General features: G+C 35.3%; 1 protein-coding gene across 1 annotated transcript in view; it reads left to right on the top strand.

The window, feature by feature from the left end:
- The first annotated feature begins 11,921 nt into the window (after window positions 1-11,921).
- The window catches only part of RASSF9 (Ras association domain family member 9), a 40,651-nt gene continuing 35,391 nt past the window's right edge, over window positions 11,922-17,181 (top strand). Inside the window, exons 1-2 of the mRNA XM_004453449.4 lie at window positions 11,922-12,137; window positions 12,244-12,293. Coding sequence (XP_004453506.1) covers window positions 12,247-12,293 — 47 coding nt within the window. The 5' untranslated portion in view covers window positions 11,922-12,137; window positions 12,244-12,246. The remainder of the gene's footprint in view (window positions 12,138-12,243; window positions 12,294-17,181) is intronic.

Below are 17,181 nucleotides of genomic sequence, written 5' to 3'. Positions count from 1 at the left end.
AAGAGCTTGAGGAAGGCTGGAATATTACAGTAAATACTGGTGAATTTCAAGCTCCATTCATGGCTAACATCCCCCTTCCTCCATCCTCATGAAAGGCACCAGTGGTGACTTCAGCCTAGGCTTGTGATGGAGCTTGCTGGTGCCAGGGTGGGATATAAAATACTAGTCTTCCAAATTCCAGTGTGTGTGTGTATGTGTGTGTGGTCTGATCACTCATCACTGCTTCTGATCTGCTACTTCAGATTGCTGGGCAGCCATCGTTCAAACCCCCCTCAGGTTAAACAACAGAAGAATCTTAAAGACAATACCCTTCCTCAAAACTAAGGAAATCAGATAAAGGTCTGCAGTAATTGGATGAATGCAAAATCAAGAAAATGCAGCTTCAAAAGTCATAGGAAGGAGCAGATGTAGCTCAAGTGGTTTAGTGCGCCTGTTTCTCCTGTAGGAGGTCCTGGTTACAATCCCCAACACTTCCTTTAAAAAATTCATAGGAGAAGCTCTTGGAGCCTTTGGCTCCCCCCTCACCCACTCCCTAATGCTGGGTGGAGCCAGACTACTCTCCCATTGTGAGGCTCTGGCCCAGTTCCAGAAGGAGCTGCTGAACCCTTATGAACTTACTGGCGTGCCTGTATGTCAGTGCCAATCTATCAGGTGGAAGTTTAAAAAGGATGAACCAGGAAATGTGTCTCATATTCCCCCTCCCAGAATCTGTCCAGAAGGTAGAGAAACAGCTGGCAGATAGTTAAAGCAGTATAAGAAATAATTAAGACAGTGGTGTAAGGCAATGGACTACTTACATTAAGTCACACAGTAAAGCACCCAGGAGGGGATAAAAATCTGTTTCAAAGGGAGTAGAGGGGCATTTAAACTTCTGTAAACTATAAACAGGGAAATTCTGGGAGGGGGAGGAGACGCTATGGCCAAGCTCAATCCTAGGTAAAGAGGGAAGCTTCATGGTACCACAGAGGCTCAGATAAGACAGGACCTCTCATTCCCTTCAGGCTGATAGCAGAGCTAAGCTCTGAAGGAGATACCTGGCAAAGAGAGCTCATTTGCAAAAACTGAAAGGTGGTTTTTGCTTTGATTTATTTTTATTAGTTCCAGCACTTAAGGACGTCTATGTTATATTACTATTAGTGAAGCCATAGAAGTGTTGGATTCCTCTAGGTTCTGGGCTACATAGTATAAAAGAATTTAAGATCATACCAGTTTAGTTAGGCGTGTAAAAAGGATTTATTGGGAAATGGGAGTAAAGAACAGAGCTTGGTGAGAAATGGGAAAGAACAGAAATACACACTGAGATTTGGTGCAGGCTTCTCTATGCAGAAAGAGCCATTTGGCTTGTGTGGCTACTTTAATTAAACTATTAACTACTCCTCCTCTTGCTAATGCTAAGGGGAGGGGCTCTAGCTGTTATCGGTTATTCCACCAATGGGGGAGCCAAAGGTGAGGATTATTTGGAATATTTGGGGTCAAGGGGAGGTCCTGGAAAGAGACCCAGTTGGGACCTCAAGATCAAGGTCAAGGTCTCATTGGGGTCTTGGTAGGGTCTTGTGGCCATGTTGTCTGTAGGTCATCTTTTCCGTTGACCACATTGTGTCTCATCTTCTCCTTGTTTGCCTGTACTAACCTACTTCAGTAGGATATAAACATAAGGAACAGAATCTCAGGGACTAAATGCCACAATTAACACTTTAAATATTAAAATGTATAGCATGGAACAAAAGTTTACAAGACAAAGAAAGAGGAAATTATGGCACATCTAAAGGAACAACATAAAAATCCAGAAACAATCAATGAAAAGGACCAAACTTTGGATTTACTGGAAAAAGATTTTGAAAAGTAAAAAGATACTTGATATTATCAACAAGATAAAGAAAAACAAAGTTGTGGAGACCCAGAGCTCAGGCTCCCACTAAGCCCTCAGCACACTGCCACCTGCATGACCTAGGCATAAATTAAAGATTAATAACCTTTCCAGAGGGAAAAGAATATATAGATGATATTGTAAACCAGAATCTCCTCTGAGCAATAAAACTTCATTCCTATGTAACTAGTGATAACATCACAAGACCCCATATGTGCATGTCACAGGACCTTAGCAGAAACTCTGTTTTCATACACTATGGAATGTCTTTGTTCTGAAACCCTTACCTCACCTCTCATTTTTTTCTGCCTCTTTGCAGAGTGTTACCTTCATTTTCTGGACTGCCACTGTTATGGAAGAGAGAAGTCAAGTGATTGCAGTATTGAAGGCTAGGATGTGAGAAATCTCTGAGAAGGAAGATTTATTAACAGCCAGCTGGGCCTAGCAGACTTCTGTCCAAAAAAACAGACACCTGAATAGGATTTCTAGGTCCCTTTTATACACAGGATGTAGGAGCGGGGAGTCAAGTAGTGCTTTTATGCAAAAAGGACTTTCTTTGTTGGTTTCTTAGAGTTTTAAGTGTTTGTTTGGGTACCAGGTAGGTTTGAATTAACATACTGCTCACATCCAGGCAAGCTTGAATTAACATATTGCCCACATTCCATCTGGATGTAAGTTTGCATACACATTCAGTCTGTATCCTCCCTGAATATCCAAAGCCTATAGAGCCTATATCACTTAATTGGCTTTCTGGGAACTAGGCCTACTTGGATATAGAATGTGGTAAGTTTGAATTCATGCATAGTTCATATTAACACTTCTAGAGACTCTCCCCTATCCATAAGTCCAAATAAAGCTTATGTTAGATTCAGTGCCAGGAGCATTCTTTAGTCTCACTGCTGCACCAACCTGTGTCCTTCAGGAGTTGGGTTGGGAAACAGAGAAAAAGTAAAAGATATAAGGAAAGGAATGAATGAGGAATATAAGAATCTCAATAAATAGAAAGACATTTTAAAACACAACCAGACAGAATTACTGAGTTGAAAACCATAGTAATTGAAATGAAAAATTCCCTTGAGAGTTTCAACAGAAGATTGGAGCTAGCAGAAGTAAGAATCAGTAATCCTAAAGACAAGGGAATTGAAATGATTCAGGTTTAGGAGCAGAAATAAAAAATAAACAAACAGTGAACAAAGCCTTATGAGAACTCTGGGACACAATCAAACATACCTATATTTGCTTTAAAGAAATTTCAGAGAAGAAGAAAGAGAGAAAGGAGCAGAAGGATGATTTAAGGAAATAAGGACAACAGATTTCCCAAATATAATGAAAGACATGGATATGCACTTTCAAAAAACCAACGAACAACAAACAGGGAAAACTCAAAGAGAACCATGCCCACAAAGACTGTAATCAAAGTGACCAATGCAAAGGACAAGGAGAGAGCTCTAAAAACTGCAAAAGGAAAGCAACAAGTTAGTGAAGGCAATCACAATAAGAGTAGATGCTGATTTCTCATCAGAAATCTTTAAAGCAAGAGGTCAGTGGGATGAAATATTTTTAAAATGATGAAAGAAAGCCATTGCCAACCAAGAAGTTTATATCTGGCAAGAATTTCTTTCAAAATAAGGGATAGATTAAAACATTCCCAGATAAACAAAAGCTGAAGGAGTTCATCAACACAAGATCTGTCCTATAAGCAATGGTAAAAGGAGTTCTTCAGACTGAAAAGAAAGTACACTAGAAAGTGGTTCATATATATCAGCATAAACAAAGATCTCAGGTAAGAATAATTTTATGGGAAATTAAAAATGCATTATATTGTATTTTTTGGTAGGTAACTCCACTTCTTATTTCTTACAGGTGCTATAACACAGAAGGATGCAAAGTAAGGATAAAGTTTTGGGTTTTGGACATACAATGGCACAGATATCATTTGTAGCAAGTATAAAAATAAAGTTTGGGGACAGAGGGATATAAAAACTGTGTATGTGTATGCCACTGAAGTTAATTTGGCATCAAATCAAATATGACTTTTTTTTTTTAACATTTTTTTTTATAAGATTTATTTATTTATTTTAATTCCCCCCCCTCCCCGGTTGTCTGTTCTTGGTGTCTATTTGCTGCGTCTTGTTTCTTTGTCCGCTTCTGTTGTCGTCAGTGGCACGGGAAGTGTGGGTGGCGCCATTCCTGGGCAGGCTGCTCTTTCTTTTCACGCTGGGCGGCTCTCCTCACGGGCGCACTCCTTGCGCGTGGGGCTCCCCCACGCGGGGGCCACCCTTGCGTGGCACAGCACTCCTTGCGCGCATCAGCGCTGCGCATGGCCAGCTCCACACGGGTCAAGGAGGCCCGGGGTTTGAACCGCGGACCTCCCATATGGTAGACGGACGCCCTAACCACTGGGCCAAAGTCCGTTTCCCGACTTTTATTAATTCATCATGTTAAATCTTAACTCTGTGGTATTCACAAGGAAAATATATGAAAAATATATTCAGAAAGAAATGAAAAGGGAATCAAAATGTTACAATACTAAAGAAAACAAATATGAAACCATGCAAAAACAGAAAAATTGAGGGAGGAAAAAGATACAAGGGTTACAAAGACTAAACAACAAAATGGCAGAAACCCTCCATTATCAGTAGTTATTTAAAATGTAAAGAGATTATACTCTCCAGTCAAAACATGGAGACTGACAGAATGGAATAAATAGCAGGGCACAATGACAATGCTGTTTAAAAGACATGCTCCACAAATTCAAAAACATAAATAGGTTGACAATGAAAGGATGGAAAATATATACTTTGTAATGAAATTTAACTGGGGTAGCTATAAATATCAGATAAAATAGACTTTAAGTAAAACATTATTAGTGGAAAAAAGGGGCATAAATTCATCAAGAAGATTTAACAGTGATAAATATATACACAATTAATGTCATAACCCCAAAATACATGACAGAAATAGATGATTCCACAGCAACAGTAGGGACTTAAAAACATCATTTTCAATAATGTATTAGAATATCTAGAGACACAATCAATAAGGAAATAGAAGACTTGAATGACACTTTAAACCAACTAGACGTAACAGACATATATCAAACACTTTACCCAACAGAAGCAGAATACACATTGTTCTCCAGTATAGATGGATCATTCTTCAAGATAGCCTATAAGTTAGTTCACAAAACAAGTTTCAATATATTCAATAGACTCTTTTCCAGTCTCAATGGAATTGAGCTAGAAATCAATAACAGAGGGAGAAAATGGAAAATATGTGGAAATTAAACAATATACTCTTAAACAACCAATGGGTCTTAGAAGAAATCAAAGGGGAAATTATGAAATATCTTGAGGCAGATGGAAATAAAAATTCAATCTACCAAAACTTATGGGATACTGCAAAGTCAGTGTGAGAGGAAAATGTATAGTTCTAGATACTTACATTAAAAAGGAAGGAAGATCTCAATTTAGAGACCTAGACTCACAACTGGAATATCTAGAAAAGAAGAGCAAAATAAACACAAAGCAAGCAGATGGAAGAAAATAACAGAGATTAGAGTGGAAATAAATGATGTAGAGGAAAAAATAGAGAGAACCAATAAAAACCAAAAGATTGTTCTTTGGAAAGATCAATAAGATTGGCAAACACTTAGCTAGACTGACCAAAAAAAAAAAAAAAAAAAAAAAGAGAGAGGAAACAAATAACTAAAATCAGAAATGAAAGAAGGCATTACTACTGACCTCACAGAAGAAAAAAAAGGAAAAGTTAGATCACCTAAATGAAATGAAAAATTCCTAGAAACATGCAAATGATCTACATCGACTCATAAAGCAAAAGAAGATCTTAACAGACAAATAACTAGTAAAGGGATTGAATCAGTAATCAAACACCTCCCACAAAGAAAAGTCTAGGAAGAGATTGCTCAAATTCTTCTAGAAAATTGGAGAGGGAACATTTCCTGACACAGTCTGAGAGGTGAACATCACCCTCATACTAGAGTCAGAAAAAGATACCATAAGAAAAGAAAATTACAAACCAATCTCTTATGAGTATAGATGCAAAAATCCTCAATGAAATACTAGCAAACTGAATCCAACAGGACATTAATAGAATTGTACACCATAAGCAAGTGGGATTTATCCCAGGTATGGAAGGTTATTCAACATACGAAAATTAATTAATATGATATACCACATTAACTGAACAAGGGAAAAAACCATATGATCATCTCAATTGATGCCAAAATGGAATTTAACAAAATCCCACACACTTTCTTCATGAAAACATTTAGAAAATTAGGAATTGAAGAAAACTTTTTAATCATTTTAAAGGGGATATATGAAAACATACAGGTAATGGCATATTCAACAGTGACTGAAATCTTTTCCTCCCAGATCAAAAACATGACAAAGATGATCACTGTCACTAGTGTATTTCAAATGTTATATTGGAAGTTCTAGTCAGAACAATTTAATAAGTGAAAGAAATGAAAAGCATCCACATTGGAAAGGAAGAAGTGAAGCCTTTCCTATTTTCAGATGACATGATTCTATATATAAAAACTTTTGAAAAATCTACAAAGAAAGCTACTAGAACTAATGAACAAATCAAAAGTGGTTGGGTACAAGATCAACATGCAAAAATTTATAGTGTTTCTATATAATAGAAATGAACAATCCAAAGAAGAATTCAAGAAAGGAAAATCCATTTACAATTGTGTCCCAGAGAATCAGATATCTAGGAATAAATTTATAACCAAGGTGGTAAAGGACTTACATGTGGAAAATTACAAAACATTGCCAAAAGAATTCAAAGAAGACCTAAATAAATGGAAGTACATTCTGTGTTCATGAACTGGAAGAGTTTATTTTACTTTGATGTAAACAAAGCAATTCACAAATTCAATATAACAGTGATCAAAATTCCAACAGACTTTTTTGAAGTAATAGAAAAGCAAATCACCAAATTTATATAGAAGAGTAAGGGGCCCCAAATACCAAAAGCTATCTTGAAAAAGAAGAGCAAAGTTGGAGAACTCACACTTTTTGATTTTAAAACTTATTGCAAAGCTATAGTAGTTAAAAAAGCATGGTATTAGCACAAGAATAGACATATAGACCAATGATATCAAATCAAGAATTCAGAAATCAACCCTCACATTTGTGGCCACCTGATTTTTGATCAGGGTGACAAGTCCACTCAACTGGGAAAGAATAGTCTCTTCAATAAATGGTGGTGGGAAAACTGGATGTCCATATGCAAAAGAAATGAAGGTGGAACCCTACCTGGCTCCATATAAAATTAAAAAAAAAACACAACTCAAAATAGGTTAAAGACTTAAATATAAACTCCTAGAAGAAAGCATAGAGAAGCATCTTTAGGACCTTGTGTTAGGCAATGTTTTCTTGAACTTTATACCCAAACCACAATCAACAAAAGAAAAAAATAAATTAATAAATGTGATTTTATCATAATGAAAAACTTTTGGACATTAAAGGACTTTATAATGAAAATTAAAAGACTACTTAAATAACAGAAGAAAGTATTTGGAAACCATATATATGATAAGGGTTTATATCCCTTATCCACATATATAAAGAAATCCTAAATGCAACAACTAAAAGACAAACAATCCAATTAAGAACTAGGAAACAGATTGGGATAGACTTTTCTCCAAGGAAGACATACAAATGGCCAAAAAGCACATGAAGAAATGCTCAACATCATTAACCATTTGGGAAATGCAAATCAAACTAAATTTCTACTATTAATAAAATGGAAACTAGCAAGAATGTGGAGAAAGGAACACTCATAGTGCAGCCACTATGGAAGACAGTTTGGCAGTTTCTCAGAAACTTAAGTATATAATTACCTTATGGCCTGGAAATCTCACTGCTAGATATTTACCCCCAAACCATTCAAAACAGGAGCTCAAACAGATATTTGCACACCAATATTCATAGGGGCAGTATTCACAATTTTCAAAAGATGGAAGCAATTTCGATGTCCATGGATAAATAAACATAATATGGTATATAAATACAATGTGGTATTATGCAGCCAGAAAAAGGAATGAAGTTCTGATACATGTGACAACATGGATGAACCTTAAGGAAATCATGTTGAGTGAAATAAATCAGACATAAAAGGACAAAATAGTATGATCTCACTGATATAATTAGATTAATCAAATTCTTAGATTCTGAATGTAGAATATAAGTTATAAAGAGTCAGGGTGGGAGTGTGGAATGGGGAGTTAATACTTCAATTGCACAGAGTTCCTATTTGGTGTGATGGAAAACTTTTGGTGATGGATGGTGGTGATAGTAGCACAACATTGTGAACATAACAGCCATGAATTATATATCTGAAAATGTTTAAGAAGGGAAATTTAAGGTTGTATATGTGTTACTAGAATAAAATTATTAAAGTCCTGTGAAACACAAACAGTGAACCCTATTATAAATCATGGACTTTAGTTAATAATACAATTATAATACAATAATATTCTTTCATCAGTTGTACCAAATGTACCACACTAATGCAAGGTGTTAATAATAGAATGTGTATGGGAGCCCCATATTTTCTGCATGATTTTACTGTAAATCTACAACTTCTCTAATAAAAAAAATACAAAATTTTTACAAAACTTTTCACATTTTATCTTTTTAAAAATTTAGAATAGCATAAATAAGAAATTATCTTTCTCTTTCTATGAAAACTTCCTACTGTTTCAGAAAAGGGTGACTACATTGTCATAATTTATCAAAGTATAATTTTAAAAATGCTAAAAAGCATGAGTCTCATACAAATATATAGTGTGCAGGTTTCCAAGATATTACCTCATAAATGAGGTATCCAGCAGAATTATAAAGGTAATCCAAAGGAAGATAGAAAAGACTGCAAACTATATATAGTGAATTAAAGACAGAATGCTGAAATAAAATAGTTAGATATAAAGTTGATTTTTATCCTATAGGACAATAAAGCCATAACCTTTTAATATTGTCTATTAGACAATACTCACTTGTATCACTCCTGAACAAAAATCATTCTTAACTCATTTATTTTTGCAATTTAATGTCTAATTTCAAATAGTCTGGGCCTACTCAATAGCCAATAGTAAATCAGAGAAAGTGCATTTTCCCAAAGAATTGGATGATGTCTGGAACAGACAATTAGACTGTGCTACATTATACTATCAAAAGGACATGCAGTCATTCATTTGCCTTATTTTCAAGTTTGGATAGTTTTTCTTAACATCCTGTACATCATAATAAAAATACTTAATTTTTTTTTATATGATGTGTCAGCATTTGCATACATTCTTTCATTTAGTTGTTGTCTTCATTTGCTACGTATCAAATGCAGACAAATTGCATTGCTTAAGACAACAATGTTCAATGGTCTCAATGTTCTGGAGATAGAAGTCTGAAACCAAGATTTTGGAAGAGCTGTGATCTCTCTGAAACCTGCAGGGAAGTATCTGTCCCATGCCTCTCTCCTTGCTTCTGGTGTTCTGCAATCCTTGGCACAACTTGATTTTGGCATAACTCAATCTCTGTCCCTGTAATCACCTGGCCACTTTGCCTCTCTTTGGCTCTGTGTCTCCTTTCCCCTTCTCATATAAAAGCCATTCATTTTGGATTAAGGTCACAGCCGAATCTAGGATGACTTCATTTTAATTTGCCTAATCCCATCTGTAATAACCCAATTTTCAAATAATGTACTGGGGATTAGGACTTCAACATATCTTTTTGGGAGACAGGATGAGCATAAGCCTTGTGAAATTCTGATTCTTTCCTTGGAAAAATAAATCTTAAGTGAACAAACTTAGGTGAAAGAGTTTGCATATTTTGAAGGTTATTGATGTACATAGGCAAATTCATTTTTAAAAAGGACATATGAATTTATACTACTCATGAAGAGCAGATGTAACCGTCCTACAGATAGGGCCGAGCATCACCATTTGCAAAATTCTACCTATTTGGTAGATGCAAAATAAATTCTTTTTCAAATTTTATGTGGTATTTGAAGTACATATAAAGCAGAAATTTTAAAACATGGTATGTTAGTGTCCTTTTTTTTTAATTTCTGAAAGATTAACCCTTTGTGTTTAATTCTCATACTACAATGAGCTTGTCATGAGTAATAATATTGGGATGTTTCGTGTGAAATATAATGATATCATAAGTGAATCTCATTTGTGTTGACTTGAAACTCAAAATAAGATTATACTAACAAAGATATAATGTAATTTCCTTTTTCTATCAAAACCGTATTGAAAAGTGATGTGCACTTATATATGCAAATAATGAGTGTACAGAATTGAAACTACAAGAAACATTACAAGGATATTGTAAATGTAAAATTCTTTGCAAAATGGCTGTAATTATTATATTAATAAGTGAACAACATGGCTTTAGAAGATTCTATTTTAACAACTTAGAATTAACTGGATAACCTTCCATAATAGTTTAAATCTTTTTAGGGGGACATGCACATGTAAAATAAAATCAATAACTGAAACTGAAGTATACTCAAAATTATATAATTTATTTTGCATGTAAAGTTTACATATATGCACAAATATAAAATATAGAATAAAATATGCAATTACTACTTTTGGTATATTAAAGGTTTTCTCTGGAACCACTGGCCATTTAAAAGATGTATATGTATATTTAATTATCTTACCTTCTAGGAATAAGGAAAAATTTAGCAATAGCTAGTGTAATAGTTTGGCTAACTTTTTTCTATTCCCAACTAATGCCTTCTAATTTATAACATTTGTGATATATGCATGTGTGTCCCTTCTTAAATAATATGTAATTTACTCATAAATATAGATAAAACAGATTAGAGGATATTTATCATAGTAATTAATGGGAAATATGAGTTCTCTGAGCTCTGTGGAATCCTGTATAAATCAATGTGTATATATAGCACGCAAGAATTATAGAAGTCTTTGAGATTACTTTTTTGTTTGCTATTGGGGTGATAGGGTTGGGATTAAAGGGGGGCGGGTGCGATCCCAAAGAAAGTGTGAACCGTCCACGTTTTGCCAAGGCCCTACTAAAATGTTAACTCAGAGTGACCCCACAGTCCATTGGTTTCCCACCCTCCTTCTACCGCCCTTTGCCACGAAAGCCAATGATCAGAAAATGAAGGAAGTTTTTTTTGGGAAAATCGTCCCGACCCTGGCCCCTGAAGAGCGCCTTCTGTTCCCCTGCGCCGCCGGCCGCGGAGCCCCCTCTGCGCAGCGCCGGGACACCGCCCGGTCCCCTCGCTCAGCGCAGCCGGGAGCACCGGGTGGGGTTTTGAATTCTCCTGGCACCAGGAAGAGTCAGCCCACCCTCAACTTCCACCGCGCTCTTGCGACGTCCTATCTCACTCTACCAGTTGGAGGGGCGGGAGCCAAAACATCGTTTTTTCACTCTGGAATTCCCACTAGGTCCCTAAGGGCCTAGTGCGTGCCACACAGTACGTTTCAAAGCTTGGGTAGGGGTCGGTGTAAACGCCGCCCGAGTCCGACCCGAAGCTGGATCTGGTTCCTATGACGGCTGTGGTCAGTCGCCTTAAAGCCTTTTGGTCTTTCAGGTCCTTCAACTTTTGGAAGATGAACTTGAAAGTGTTGAGATGGGAGTGGGGGTAGGTGGGGAAGCCCTCAAAAGGTCATGAATGGAGCGGTTTAAAATCCCAGTGCCCTGTGAGATCACCTAGATCTGGTCTCCTCGACGTAATCTTAAAGTAGTGACACCCCCCAGAAAGGAATTTTTGTGTCGAATCGGTTGGTAAAGAGTTCTTGGCTCTCGCTCACACTTGCCAAGATCGGATTACTTTTCACAGCCTGGAGCTGGCCAGGAGGTAGGGGGTATTTACTTTTCATCTTTTTCTGTGTGCTCAGTTCACCTTGTGTGGTTGGAGGTGGTGGTGGTGGGGGGGGAAGGGGGTTTCCAAATCGAGTGAAATTCCCATTCCATGGGTATTACCAGGCCTGCGGGGTTGGCAGTTTTTAAAGTTTAGCAAGTCTGCAAATAACTGCAAAAAACAATAGAGCCCCCCTCCCTTCCTTTTTTTTCTTTTTCTTTTTTTTTTCTTTTCCTGCTTTCAAACGCCTTCTTCTAGGCTGAAGCTGGGCAGGGCTCCAAAGGTGCAGCAGCCACAACAATCCCGCAGTTCAAAGTTAAGCAGCAGCGGTTGCACAACTTCCAGCAGCTCTCACAGCCGGCCACTACAGAGCTGAAAGCCAGGAACCGCAGAGGAGGTGAAGAGGAAATTTCTCGCCGTCTTTTCGTCCTGGAAATACAGATATCTCCATCCCCACCCCCAGATAAATTTGAGCTAAGGTCCTGTATTCACTTGCCTTGCAGATCATGGCTCCCTTTGGAAGAAACTTGCTCAAGACTCGGCATAAAAACAGGTAAAGACAAGTGTGTATGTGTGAAAGAATGTGTTTCCCTGGAGTTCTGCTAAAAAAAAAGAAAAAAAATATTTCCCTTGAGGGACAAAGCCATTAGGAGTTAGGTCTCGCACCAATAAATATTTAGTTGGTAAGGATATTGTTCCAGTGTGGATGATTGCAGGTGACAAGGGTCACAGAAAAGAAATAGTTAGGATTTGTAACTCCTGTGGTCTCTTCTGCCAGACTTGGTTCCACAACTAGCACCACCAAGTCTCTCTGTTGCACTGCACCTTTGAGGGTAGTAGGATGTCAAGTTTCATTCTGCTACAGACAGAACATTAGCAAATTACAGAAAGGGTTAAAATGTTGGTGAAGATAGAGCCAGAATTTATAGCCATTAATTGGAACGGAAAACACAGCCTGCTGATAGAATCCGGAAACAGTGCTTTGGCTCCTCTGAAAGCTGGGCATTCCTGAAATCTATAAAGTACCCAAAGTGAAAATACTTTGTAGAGGAACTTTGTGTAAACTGATTCTGTGGAAAATCGTTCAGGACTTTAAACGTTTTAAACATTAAATGAGGACTCAACAGCTGTCCTCCTTTATCTTTATGATTATTGTTTTACTTTGATTTCATTTGCTATTTCAAGCCTGTAACATCTATAGTATATTCAAAACACCCCCCACCCCCCCACACACAGTTTTGAGCCAGGATGTGTGTTTCAGTCCCATTAAACATTTTATTAGGACCTACCTCAAATGTTATATTTTTAAGCCAGAATATGTGAGGATAAACTTAGATATGGGCTTTACCTTTTGAATATATAGATCTATATAGATATATAGGCTAGGAGCTTTTCCTCTATTCTTCTCTCAACCCTGCCTGTTTGTACTTGTCATAATTTACTTAGTGTAAATTTTAAAAACTTAAAATTATATAGTAGGAAATGATATAATTATCTTAAAGTGTGTGATAATTCAGACATACAACTTTAAAGTAAATCTCTACACTTTATTTTGTTCTAGGATGCCTACTTTAGAAATTCTGATTTTTAACCCACTTCATGTTTGCTCATGATTTGGTTTACTAAACATCCTTAATAAACTAAAACAACAACAATAAATACTATAAAACATTCTAAGCCAGTTTTATTTGTTAATAAATTGTTTATAAATCACAAATACGACAATTCTGGTAGTTAGTAAAACTGTATGTTAGTAAAAATAAAGTGGTTTGAGTATTTTATAAATATTAGTGATGGTTATCAAAATTAGTTTTGTGCTTTAATGGTGGCAATGTATTAAACAGTCATTTCAGAAAACAAAATCCTTACTGCTTTTTAAATGATTGTTCTGTAGCACTAACTTTGAAGTACTTTTACTGAAATGTCCTCAAAAATACATAAAAAAATACTCTGGAAGAGTTCATGGTTTTATGAAATAAGTTATGTTTCTTACATACTGGTCTTTCTAAATCCTATCCCTTTAGTTTGTTTGGTTTTGTTTGTTTGGTTGGTTTGTTTTAGCAATTCAAAAATTCTGTTATTCCTAAACCAAATAGCAGTGCAATTAAACTTTGCATGCACCCCACTGAGTTTCTCTCAGGCCAGTACCCTGCAAGTTTCCCTCAGAGGAGTACATTCTCCACTTTCATAGCACCAGTTTTGTCATTGCACCATCTTCTACTCAATCCATAAAACTAGCTTTCAGTCAAGGAGGTGAGTATACAAACACTCCCTTTCTTTCATATGATATTTTCTGTGCATAATTATAAAAAAGATGGAAAGAACAATAAAAATATGGGAGTTTAATGGTGTTTCAATTTTCTCAGAAAATGAAATTGTGTTCCAAAAATTATGCTTTATTAGGAACGCGAGTATTTTGGCAAAGTTTGTTTTAATGGGGATGTGTGCTAATTGCTGTAATAACTGAAAGTTTCCCTTTACAGATTTCGTTTGTATAATGCTCAAGAAAATTTTAAAGTACAGCATATTGCTGGTCGGGGACATAAAAAATATGGCTATTTCAAACTAAACAGTGAATAAGCCACATGGCATAGTGAAGTAAAATTAATGTGTTTAGTATTGCTATATATGAGATCTTTTTGTTTTTTGTTTTTTCATCTTCTCAGAGATGAAATTACAGGGAAACCTTAGTTAGATGATTAAGTTTATCTATTCTTTTTAACAAATTCCAGAATGATTTGAATAACCCTGCTCCAACGTATTGAAACCAAATAGCTTTCGTTAAACAGTATGGGATTCATCCTGTGATAACACATGATTGATGGTGAATCAGTTATCTGATAAGAACCAATGCAAGCTTTGTATACATACTATAATTCCTGTACAGTCCTAGGAACAGGAGTTCTTAACCAGGGGTCCGTGAGCTTGAATTGAAATTCAAGAAAAACATTATTCTTGTGGGGACGTGTTGGTGCGGATATGATATATTTACTAAATAATGCACAGTATAATATGGACTTAGTAAGGGGTCTGTGATTTTCACCTTACCAGCAAAGGGATCTGTGGAACAACAAAGGTTAAGAACTCCTCCCTGCCTTAGACTATAAAGGATGATTTTGAGTAAAGTCTTTGTATGTATACATTGTGATATATAAATATAAAATAAAAGCACTACATGAGCATCATTTCATTTTCATCATCAACAAAAAATATAGATCCCTAGAAGGAAAACTGGTATTTGTAAGAGTATTTAATTCTGAGAAAGTTTGTTTAATGAACTATTCTTTATCCTGTTCTCTGCCTGTCTTTTCATTTTTGCTGCCTCTTGGAGTGAAATATAATCACCCAAGATTAAAATTTATACATTTGTTCTGTAAATATTCTCAGAATAGATGGATATTTGAGAGTTTTTGAGACAAATGTAACACATACCAACTTCAAAGTATAAGGCATAAAAACTTTGATAAAGCAAAAACTCAGCTTAGAAAAGGTAGGGCCATATTTTTCTACACACCATTGATTCTCACGCCCAGGACAGTGCCAGTTGTGTGGTCGACTGGCAATACAGTTGTCTATACATTTTGTCAATGAAGAATACAATTTTTACTCAAAATAGAAAAAGTAATGTTAAAACTGTTTTATTCTCTACTCATCATATGATGTCATCTATTAACATATCAAAACAAATACTTTATAAAGAATTGTTTGACATTTAATGTATTCAAAACCCTAAGGAGATACTCAATTAAGAGTAACCAAGCTGTTCTTGTTCTCCCAGGTAAGCTTTTCTAACATTTAAGAAATATTTCATTAAAAAATTTGAAACAGTCTTCAGAAAATTTGAAAATACATTGTATTTGGGCATACAAATTTTGAATGCTTTTCATTTCAAAATTCCATATATAAAAAAGAAATGGAGGCAATCTAACATTCTTTCTCTTACAATCTGAGTTAACCTTTTTAGCTTTTCTAATTGTAGTAACATTTAGTAGTAAAAGAATAGATTAGAAAACTTTGTAACTGAATTGAACAGTGTTAAACCAAGTCTAGAATAACTACAAATGCCACTGAGAAAAGAGCAGCTTTATTTGTATATAAAGCTTAAAATTTTACAATTCTTATAATTCATTACCAGGAAGAATGCAATTTTCAGAACACCTTTTGATCTCAAGTGATAGACTTTAATTTGGTTCCAGAATAAGAGGATAGTCTGAGATCGAATCCCAAACCTTTATGCATATCTTTTTTTACGCTCAATTTTTTAAAAATATGTAATCTTTATTTTTAAAGAAGCTTTAGATTACATAAATGTTACATAGAACATGTAGGGGATTCCCCTATGCCCTCTTTCCCCACCCCACTTTCCTACCTTAACAACATCTTTCAGTAGTGTGGTACCTTTGTTACAATTGATGAACACATATTGAAGTATTGCTACTGAACATGGACTGTAGTTTACATTACAGTTTATGCCTTACCCCACACAATTTTAAAGGTTTTGACAAAATGTGTAATGGCCTATATCTGTTATTGCAATGTCCTGCAGGACTATATATATATATATATCTTCTTAAGCAAAGTCTTTTTCGACCTGAAAAATCAAAATGTTATAGACTGTAAACATTTTCTTTTCAACAAACTAGTCAAGTCTTAAAGCATCCTCTTTTTAAACTTGTTTTCTAAAAGTAACCAGGTAGCTATTGTTTCTCATATAAAAACTATAGAAATAATGAAGCACTAATATACTTGAAATTGATATAGATAATAATTGGATTTAAATATTAATATTAACATTTAGGTACTCATATAGGTTCCTTTTGTGAATGTGATTATCTTTATTTTAGATTCTATTTTCAGGACAATGTTTTAAAAGGTAATATTACAAAATAGCAAACAGGAGCTTTTTAAAAAGTTTCGAAAACTGGAATGTCACTTTAAAACTTTTTGGGATACTTGGTTGTGAAACATATTCTTCAGGTGTTTCATTTAATAAAAGTTGGAGGCAAATAGTTGGTTAGCCTTTTTACCAACCTTCCTATTAGCAGAAAATTGTCTTAGTAAAGCAATGTCTTACATATTTGTCAGAAATGCAAAATTAGAATATTTCATTTAGGTAATTTCTAAGAGAAAAGAAAATTAACAATTAATATGGGAGAACTAATTCCAGTTAAGAAAGCCTACAAAATAATAATATAATTATTGTTAAATTACTATTATTCCTCTCCTGTATTTCTCTATGGCTTTCCATCGTAGGCGATTTAGGCAAATGAAAGGACCTGAAAAATGTACTCCTAATGAATACATTGGAAGTATTTCAGTTATTTTGTTCTATAATTGTAAAAGTTGCTTTTAAATTAGAACATATCTGGCCAATTTTTAAAAGATTAGATGCATTTTATTTCCTCCATAATTACATCACACTATGACTGCATCATCAAGCT

This window comes from Dasypus novemcinctus, chromosome 12 (assembly GCF_030445035.2).
Source record: "Dasypus novemcinctus isolate mDasNov1 chromosome 12, mDasNov1.1.hap2, whole genome shotgun sequence".
Classification (NCBI taxonomy): domain Eukaryota; kingdom Metazoa; phylum Chordata; class Mammalia; order Cingulata; family Dasypodidae; genus Dasypus; species Dasypus novemcinctus.
This window is presented reverse-complemented; position numbering and strand designations above follow the sequence as displayed.